Source organism: Heptranchias perlo, chromosome 3, assembly GCF_035084215.1.
Source record: "Heptranchias perlo isolate sHepPer1 chromosome 3, sHepPer1.hap1, whole genome shotgun sequence".
NCBI lineage: Eukaryota > Metazoa > Chordata > Chondrichthyes > Hexanchiformes > Hexanchidae > Heptranchias > Heptranchias perlo.
Genome location: NC_090327.1, coordinates 65,864,771 through 65,875,144, shown reverse-complemented (window position 1 = coordinate 65,875,144; position 10,374 = coordinate 65,864,771). Strand labels below are relative to the sequence as shown.

The window sequence follows — 10,374 nt, the reverse complement described above, 5'->3', positions numbered from 1 at the left end:
ATGAGGTGATGGGCAAGAGGGATTTAGTATGGGATAGGATATAAGCAGCAGTGTCTTGGATGAGCTGGAGTTTACAGAGGAAAGAAGATAAGGAAGCCAGTCAAGAGAGGATGGTAGGGTGCAGTCATACTACACAAAGCAAACTGACAGTGAATTGCTCTTGAGTTCTCTATGGTACTGGAGCGCTGACTTGCAGTGTCTCAGAAAGGCTGAGATTTAATGAATGCAGAAGCCTAGGAAATATTGACATGATATCCCAAAAGTTTGGACAGTTGTGGGAACTAGTGGTAGAACCCCAGTAACAAAAGTTACCAAGCAGCGTGTTATTTGAGTCTTTCTGCATTCTTGTTTGATTATAGTTGATTCTGTTGGCAATGTCTTTCCATAATTATAATCCAAGTTTAGTTTATTTTAACCAATAAATAGTAGTTGTGTGAACTGGTAGTGAAGATACAAATCCTATTACACTTTTTATTCCCAGCTAGCATATTCCAGCAACAATTGCTTTGAATATGGTGGATTCTTTTAGTTTTGTTCTTCAGGGAGATTGTTCCGTGCGGACTGGAAAGTTCGGGCAATCTGTAAAGAACAATTTGCAAAATGAGATTTATATCTTCACTACCAGTTCACACCAAGACCTGGTTTGCACGATGGAAATGATGTGCACTTCCAGTGTAAAGGAACAAATCCTGGGGTATTAGCTACAGGTATTGAGCTAACTTTGCGTTTACACCCCAACTTTAGAACGTAAATGTAAATGCATCTTTAACTACATTCTAAAAGTGGTCTCAGAACTCTCCATTCAGTGTGTTTAGGATTCAGATTGCCAAACCAGCTCTTGAATTATATTCCGCTGCTGTATCGAAATGTACCCAAAACAGCTTTGATTCATACAATTACATAAAATTTACAGCACAGAAACAGGCCATTCATCTCAACTGTTCTATGCTGGTGCTTATGCTCCACATGAGTCTCCTCCCACCTTACCTCATTTCACCCTATCAACATATCCTTCTATTCCTTTCTACCTTATGTACTTACCTAGCTTCCCCTTTACTTCACACCCAAATTCAACCACACATTTTGATTGAAACAAAACCAAAACCATTTCGCACTGACATAAAATGTGTAGTGTTACTGGCCTATAAGTGTAAATGAAGATTCTTTTATAAGGGCAATTGCTATTTAATATTACCATCTATCGATGGCCTGCCAATTTGTCATTTCAAATTTAATTTTGTTAAAATAGTTTTTCTCCCTTTTTGGGAATGAACTTTAAAACTGGATTAATGGTATGGAATTCCAGTTTACAATGTTACCAAAGCGCTGGTGGCTACGTTTGGACTCTGTGGTCACCACTGCAGCTAGAATGCCATTTAGGACCAGATGAGGAAAAATGTCTTCACTCCGAGGGCTGTGAATCTTTGGAATTCTCTACCCCAGAGGGCTGTGGGTACTCAGTTATTGACTGAGAAGGATAGATTTTTGGACACTAAGGGATATGGGATAGGACGGGAAAGAGGAGTTGAGGTAGAAGATCAGCCATGATCTTATTTAATGGTGGAGCAGGCTCTAGGTTCCGTACGGCCTACTCCTGCTCCCTATTTATTATGTCCTTATGTAGAATCTTATGGCTAGTTTTCAATCACAGTGCCTAAAAAAACTAGAGTAATGTTTAACAAAAAACACCTTATATGGGGGGGGGGGGATTAGTTAAATAATATAATCCAATAGCAGGGGCGGAGGGTTTGTCCATAAATTTTAACATCGAGAGGAATACAAAAACAATGTATACATTTTTTTAAAGTTGATTTTAAATATTCGTGTTATTTAATTCTGAATTTACACGGAGAGCTGGAAAGCGAACTCACAGAATGGATTTTGTTGTTAATGACTCCCTAAGTGCGCAATGAACTTTCCTGATTTATTGTAGCAGTTTGGCTCATTTACTTGTGAATTTCTACCCCAGTACGGTTAACACCGCCACTAAGTCGTTGGATCAGGTGAAGAGCGTTAATTTTATTGCCAAATCGAGATTATTCAAAATAGAATGGAAACAGGTCGTTGCGAGCACAAGACAATAAACTGGAGCAATAATGAGATGTTATCAAAATTATTTTCTTTATCCTGTTTAAATCTCGAATATTTTTGTCTGCTACGCAAGTACCAGGGTGAGTATTTGTGGGACTTATAAGTGACCCGTTACCAAAATTTACTCTGTTCCAGTGTGCGGTTGAAGTGAGGCAGACACTGGACAAACACTACATTTAGAATCCACCAAAATTTCCTGCTCAACTCGCAATTTGTACGAATTATACATGGTTAAGACAATTTACTTTTTTGTATTCATTAGTCAAGTTAGCCACGTGAATATGGCCAGCTTAAAAACGTTCTTTTTAAAATGACAAAACCCAAGACCGAATTACACTTGTGTGATACAATATAACTGATAGCAAATGAATACAATTATGTATATAATTGGATTTTTTATTCTGTTCTAACTCATTTTCCCAGGCCTCCTTCAGAACTGCAGATTATGCTGCAAACATTTTTAGTTGACAAACTTTTTAAAAACAGCTGGTGAGCTTTAAATAGTGGAGTTGACCATCTGACCATCGCGTCAGGCCGATTGGGGGGAGGGTCCATATTACTCTTGACTACAGCAGCTCATTTGAAGAGTCTCTGCTAATAACCATGAATCAGCGTGTCCTTTCATGTAGCATTAGGCAATGTAGATTAACAATCAGGACTAATGGTTAACCGGCGTTGATTTGCTCCTCTTGATTTATTTTCTGCGCCTAATCTAGAAACAAATCTCTTCAGTAAAATGGAATTATTTTCATGGTGGTCTGCTTTTCGATGTATTCAAGATTAATTTCTTCACTTATGCTTCCCAGTACAGTCTTAAAATCAGTGCTCAAATGATAGTGAAAGCATTTTTATAAACATTCGAGCACTAAAATTAAAAGATGATCAGAACTCTGTGTGTATATATTAATATTCTCATCCATGGCCTCACCCCTCTCTAACCTCCTCCAGCCCTATAACCCTTCCAGATTCTGCTCTCCTCCAACTCTTGCCTGGTGGGCATCCCCGATTTTAATCGCTCCACGATTGGGCAGCAGTGCTTTCAGCTGCCTAGGCCCTAAACTCTGGAATTCCCTCCCTATACCTCTCCCCCTTAAGACCTACCTCGTTGGCCAAGCTTTTGGTCACCTGTCCTATTATCTCCTTATGTGGCTGAGTGTCAAATTTTGTTTGCTCACACTCCTGTGAAGTGCCTTGGGACATTTTACTATTTTAAAGGCGCTATGTAAATGCATGTTGTTGTAGGTAGAAAACATGCTATCGCTAAAACAAGCGGCCCTGGCATTTCACTGGATCTGGTAATTGCAAGACTTGACTGACAGAATGGAGTGTCCTCTTGGGCAATTAATAGTTACAATAATACATTGCAATACACATTTCATATCGGAAATTGGGTTTAAAAACAGCCGTGCAGTTGCTTTTACTAGAAATTATGCCTTTTCCTGAGGTTGTGCCCTGTCTTTTTTTATAGTTGTGCGTTTAAATGCTGGGAAGCAGGGATTCTCGGAGCTATTGTTTGACATCCACTTGGGTTTCGATGACCTCAGTGGGATCCTGTCTTGTAACTAGATTGTAAAAAAAGTGTTATTAAAGGCTATGATCCGATTACAAATGCAGACTCCGACCGTAATTTTTTCAAAACTTTTATTAGCTAGTCATAAAAAGTGCAAAAAAGTACAAAAAACATTCTCATTTCAATAAGAAATTAAATATTTACATCATGATTGCTGAAGCAATTCTCATCCAGTACAAACCGCAGGTACGCTGCTTGTGGAAGACACTTGTTCTACAAATTTCCCCATTATTAAAAAATAAAATTCCAAAAGATAAAAAAAGTACACAATGTTTAAGGTCATTGCAACTTAAAAGACACAAACTAAAAACAGGCCCCCGTAGTAATTGATCTGAAGCACAAAATGAAAGCAAAGATACTTTAAATATACAACCAGTTCTTTCTATCAGGCAACATTTTGCAAAACACCCTGAGGACAATTACATTTTTTTTAAAAATCATTTTTGGTTTTTAATACTGTCGATACTTTTGCCTAGTCCTTGGTAGCCCCCTATGCTGAAGTGAAATTGGAGTAGTACATGGCACTACTGGCGTCGGAAAGGACAGAGGAAATCAGATTGGTCTCTGCAGAAGTCAGTCCATTTGGATTTGCTTCTGGCGTATTATAGGGAAGTCCTGCCAGATCAGATCGCGACACCGACGTGAGGTATTGCTCAAACTCATTGCGGTCTACGTCCGCCAGGAGATCGGCCTGGCTGAGATGCTCCAAATTGTCCACATGGTGCGGTTCAGGTGGTGGAGAGAGTTGTCCAACGTGCACATGCTGGGGCCGCTGGTTGTTTGACGAGCACATCTGGCTGTAGTACATTGCTACCACGTTGTGGCAAGAGCTGAGCATCCCATGGAAACCACTGTCGTGTCCCATCTGATCATCCTGGGAGAGCCCCAGCTCAGCTCTGTGCCTTCGGAACATGGCTACCTGGTTTTCCTGGGCAGAGTAATCGGGATGTTGATGGTGGTGGTAGGCAGGACTGTTCCCGTAAGGCATCATTTGGCAATCTTCCTGCAAATGCGGAGGGAAAAACATAGAATTTGCCTCTAGAACGTCCAAAGGAGAAGTCTCCGGGGTTGGCAAGCCGAAACTGTCCATACTGGTTGCCATGGTTTGCGCTTCCCTGTAATGGCTGAGCTGAGGAATCTGGTTTTGGATACAGTAACCGGCGTCGTGGTAGGTTAGGTTAAGGTTTTGGCTGCAAACGCGTCCCTCATTGCCCAGTTGTTGTTCGGAGATGTTGTGCATCAAGAGACCCGTGTCTACCCGCTTAATTCTCTTGATCTGCTTTCTCCGCCTGGGTCGGTATTTATAGTTGGGATGCTCCTTCATGTGTTGGACCCGAAGTCTCTCTGCCTCCTCCACAAAGGGACGTTTTTCAGCCAAGGAGAGTCCTCTCCACGATTTGCCTGCAGATACACAAAATATAAGTAAACGGTAAACACATTATTATCGAACAAACTTGAACTCCAAACAGGGCAAAATAATCACATTAATATGGCAATTACTATATTAAATTTAGTTATCTGCAATCGCACCTTTGACTTATTACTGCGTAGTTGAGATACTATATAAAGTTTACACTATATGGGTATGGTGGGTGTATATAGAAACACATTTCCTTATTCACGGATCCGTCCGTTTGAAATATCCTCTAAACGTGTAGTTGGGAGAAAGTAACATCATTATGATCACAGTCCAGCTTCGATTTAAAAGGTTTCCCCGCCCCCTTGTACTTACCCAGCATCTTGCTGAGCTCGGCGTTGTGCAGGTCCGGGTTTTGTTGAGCAAGCCTCTTGCGCTCGTCTTTTGCCCAGACCATGAAGGCGTTCATGGGCCGACGGATGCGGTTTTCGGACTTGGATCTATTGCCGGGATTGTTCGCCTGATCGGCAACGCTGCCAACCTTGGCATCCCCGAGAGAACTCATGGATTCAGCCCACTGGCAGGATCCCATCGTCGGCAACATCCCCGCCATGTTGCACCTATTCTGAGCCTGGTCGTCACTGGCGTAACCAGCATCAGGGCTGCTCATTCCCGGAGGATGGAGTCGTGTCTGGATAGTAAAGTAAAAAGATCACACTGCTTTTCTCCACACTGATGGGCTGGGCTAGGCTAGGCTGGGCTAGGCTAGGCTCGGGAGCGCACGCACACCTCACTCACTATCTCAAGTTCTCCGCTTTGGATGTTGCAAACTTTTTGGCAACCAGGCTTGATAAATGCAGCGGCGGCCAATCAGAAGTCAGTGGGCGGGGCGTTTCCAGGAAAGGCTCCAGGAGGCGGGGCCTGAAAATCCCACGCCCCGCCCACTCCCCCGGAACCTTGCACCTCCAAAAGAATAATAATGATTTCTTATGGAGATTTCAAAATGTTTTTCGTGCTGTTAATAAGCAACTTTTACCAACAACGTTCATTCATAGCTGGCTAAAGAGAATATGATTCAAAACTGTCAAGAACAAAAATCAGAAACGATTATTAAGACCCACTCTACTGAAATAAGCACCTGTAACTTGGATTATCTTCAAATATAAATGGTCGATAGGCGTTGCAAAAAAGTGATTTAAAAAAACGTTGTAATGAAGTATGGCAAGTTTGTATCCTCGGCTTGACCTAATACAAATGTATCAATTTCTGTACTAATTTGATCGTTTTGGTGTGTCTCTTGTTATATAGTCCAGGGAAACTAATGCATTTTCTTTTAAATAAAGCTTTCCTTTCTATTTCAAGACCTTATGTCCCCGCCGCCACTCTAAGTGTTTGATAACACTCATGTGAAGCGAATATTTTTGATCAAACAAAACGATTGCGTCTTTGCACCATTAAGAAGCATGCCACCACTGAAATCGGCTCCGTTAGTAAAATTGAGCTATCCTTTTAAATTAAACCTTCCGAACACCTAATGCTGATCTAAAGTAGAATTTCAATGTAAACGTTCCAAGGATTAATCGGCCACCTCTGATCGGAAAGTAAATAAGTCGTTGACGTTCCAATACTTGCAGAATATTACAAATTTCAGGCTAACTATAAGTACTGTCTGTGTATCCTGTACAATGTCATAGCAATCTGGACCCTTTCTGCGACCAGCTCTGCCTTAATTCACAGTATCGTCTATCCGCACCTATCCGTGAGGCTGTACTAGAACAACTGTCAGAGGCTTGTATTTTCAATGCAAACGTTTCTATTTAACATTGTATTTTTAAGTTAACATCTTAAATTGTTTTGATTCTATCTAAACGTTAACTACATCTTATTTTCATTCTGATAGAATCAAAACAATGTTGTTGATTCGTAGAGTTAAAAGTTTAGCAAATCAGTTGTCTGATGAGATCAAAGGCGTTTCATCTACATTGCATTTAAGCTGATTAATCAGATGTTCTGTTTAAAGTTGTGAAGATGTAAATTCTTTTTTTTGCTGTTAATTGTTTGAATCGAAAATTGTATATTGATTTTAAAAGATGCTGTGCCGAGTTTGCTTTTAGCATTTGGTACATTAGAGAGAAGAGGGAAAATATGAAGCAAATGAAGACCGCAGTCCATCCCTACTTGGGTTTACTCGATCGCCGCGTCTGCTGCAAATTCGGAATCGGTAACGCTAGGACTTGTCTGATGGGCACCAAGCCTTCTCATTTCATTGTAAAATAGACCTAGACACATACTCGATATCCTGGAAAATAGCTTTTTTTTAAAAAAAGCACATGTAACAATTGACCTGTTTATGAGAGTATATTACTTCCATGTATAAAGGTGAGAAAGGATGTCAATACCCCCGATCATTGTTGGCAGTGCGCCCTGTATTATTACCTTTATCTTTGTTTTGTACTATAGTTCTGTTTTACTTGCTTCAAAAACAAATGTCAACATTTGGAATTTAAAACGTTTTGCGATTCTGTTACGAAACAGAGACGAACATTTGTTTAAACAGCTTAACTACCGAGAAGACACACTGCTCGGAATTAAAATACATGGTCCTCATTAAAAAAAAAGAAAATTCCACAAACCGCTGCCTAGGAAATGTAAAATAAAGGCCGCTCCTATAAACGAACTTTTAGATAATACTTTTGGAATACAAAATGAAGTTGGATTTTAATTGGACGCACCCTGGATATATTGCCAGCCTTATCTTACTCAATATTACAATGTTGCGTGTGTGTATGTGGGGTGAGGGGAGGCTATACAAAGCAAAAATGAAAAGTCTTGTGTGAGAATGCCAATATTTTTCAGCACTGAAAATCTGATATAATTTCCTGTCATGTAATCAGGACTTTGGCTGAAGTTATGTGCCAAGTTTGACCTCTTAATTTACATCTCATGTTGTGGAGACACATGTAAAGTATAAATAATTTTATTAGAATACAAATGTTTACTGAGAATCATTGTTAAGTAAAACTTTGTTCCAGATTATGTTACACAAACACGAGCTTTTTGATTATTTTTAATAGACTAGTTTCATTTGTGATCTTGTTTGCCTTAAAATGAATGACTTGTCATATACTCAAGGCTACAGAACAGCCGCGTAATAGGGGAAAAAAACTGATTTTATTGCGATCAGATGTAATAAGATATAACACCGGCGGAATGAGTGAACGGCCGGCCCTACATTTCCGGACACCTTTGAATGAATCACACTGAAAGCGGCATCAAAATAAATACACTTGCATACTTAATTTACCGCAGGCAAATATTCAAGAACAACTTTTTCAGTTCTATTTTTGTCAATGATTTGTAATACGTGTTATCCGTGCACTGTTTAATACCGGAATGTGGGCCAGAGTATTGTGAGAATCTTTCAATCACATTTTTTCCTTTTCTTTTAAAAATATTAATTGTTCCCCGGCAGAGTTAGGTGGAAATGCTCCAAGTCGGTGGAAGAACTTCAACAATAATGACTGTTACTCCCCTTAAAATCGCGCCTTTAACATAGAAAACATCCACGGCGCTTTAAGAGGAGGGGAATAGATCAAAAGGAATAAAGGAAGGGGAAATCAGACAAGGTTGGAGAGCTAGGAGAGGCGATGAAAGCTTGAGCATTGAGAAGACTTTTAAAGATAGAAAGAGAATTGAGGAGGTGAAGGGGCTTAACGAATGATTTCCAAAGAGTGAGGCTGAGGCACTGAAGGCTCTGTCACAAGTGGTGGGGCGAAGGGAAGAGGGGGGGGGTGCAGAATAATGGGCACAGTCCATGGGTCGTTGCGGAAGGTGGCATAAGGATGGAGGACATTGAAGAGATAGGACGGGCAATGCTAGGAATTGAAGACTAGAATAAGGAATTTAAATTCAGTGGGTTAGGTGAGCTAATGTAGGTCCGTGATGATGGCAGCGATGGGCGAGCGGGCCTTAGTGCGGGTCAAATTCTGAGTGGCTGACAGTTGAACAAGTTTTGAACCTAGGAGTAACAGTAGCATAGATAGAGGTTTCAACAGCAGTGAGGTAAGAGTGGCGATTGGCAGTGTTGTGCAGGTGGAAGTTAGTAGTCTTGGTGATGGATTGGGTGTGGGGCTTGAAACTCGTCTCAGGATGGAACGGCAAGTGGCAAGGGAGTGGAGTTTTAGGTGGGTGCCCAAAACGTTGGCTTCCATCTTCCACGTGTTCAGTTTGAGGACATTTTGATCATCCAGAAGTCAGACAGGCAGTCCGGCAGCACGGAAGTGGTCATGTGGTCACCTGAGAAGAATAGTTGTAATAATAGATTGCTATTAATATTACTCATAGCTAACGAAGATTGCTAACTATAGCCGATTCGTTATTTAGAACAAACGAACGAGAAAAAAAGTGGAAATACACATCATGTCAGGCAGCCTCTGTGGAGAAACACAAGTCTGTCAGTCGACGTTTCAGGTCTAAGACCGTTTCTGTTTTGGTTTTCAGATTTCCAGCATCTGCAGTATTTTGATTTTTGTTTATTCCTTGTTGATAACTTCGAATTTATTCTGAACCAGTAAAGTGGAAGGATTTGCTTAAACATTCTATTAAAATAAGATTTGTGTAAACACAAGGCCCAGGGGAGTTTTTCGAGTTTCCTTAAGATCAAAGACTGAATTTTGCTTTCGATCAAAGTGGGATTTAAGAGTCTGCTAACTGGTATTAATAATGTATTCTATGTGGTGTCGAGTAAAACATTGTCCCTTATTGTATTTAATTATGTAAATCGTTCTGGTCGCCAAAGAAGCTCAGGCTGACCACTTTAGACAATTGAAGAAGATAAGAAATGAGTTTTACCTGATAACGCTATCTTACACCTTCCATATCAGACAAACCCCGCCAAACGTAATACATTCAAATCGGGTTAGAAACCACAATCATTCCTTTTTAAAAAAAATCTTATTTTGGATTTTCTTCATTTTTTGTTCCTTTCGCTAATTTGTATAGAGAAAGTAATAGTTTTTTTTTTCCAATTTTCTTTCTCTCACTCTGTTCACAATCTCCTTGAGTTCTCCTTTATTTCTCGTTATATTTCGATATACAATGTACTTCATTCGCGGTTTCAGGAGAGGCACTCTTTCCGTATTCCCGAATTTAAACAAATTTAAGTGTAATTTGAAATTGTACGTTTCTAGAAATATTATTTTCAATATTCAGCTATTCGGTAAAATCTCTAACACACTTCGTCTAAAATGGGATTTACTATTAGAGACCTGTTATATTGTGGTAAGACGTGAAATTTACCTTCAGTCTCCGGGGTACAATTTGTATTATCAATTCTCTATATATATTATATATATAG

General features: G+C 40.0%; 1 protein-coding gene across 1 annotated transcript; it reads right to left on the bottom strand.

Moving 5' to 3' along the window:
• Positions 1 to 3,715: 3,715 nt before the first annotated feature.
• Positions 3,716 to 5,827, bottom strand: LOC137306431 (transcription factor Sox-17-alpha-A-like). Its single transcript, XM_067975630.1, has 2 exons — positions 5,394 to 5,827; positions 3,716 to 5,062 (listed from the first exon to the last, which is right to left on the bottom strand). Exons 1-2 carry the CDS (start codon positions 5,686 to 5,688, stop codon positions 4,152 to 4,154), a joined length of 1,206 nt encoding a protein of 401 aa, XP_067831731.1. The 5' UTR covers positions 5,689 to 5,827; the 3' UTR covers positions 3,716 to 4,151.
• Between the last annotated feature and the right edge of the window lie 4,547 nt (positions 5,828 to 10,374).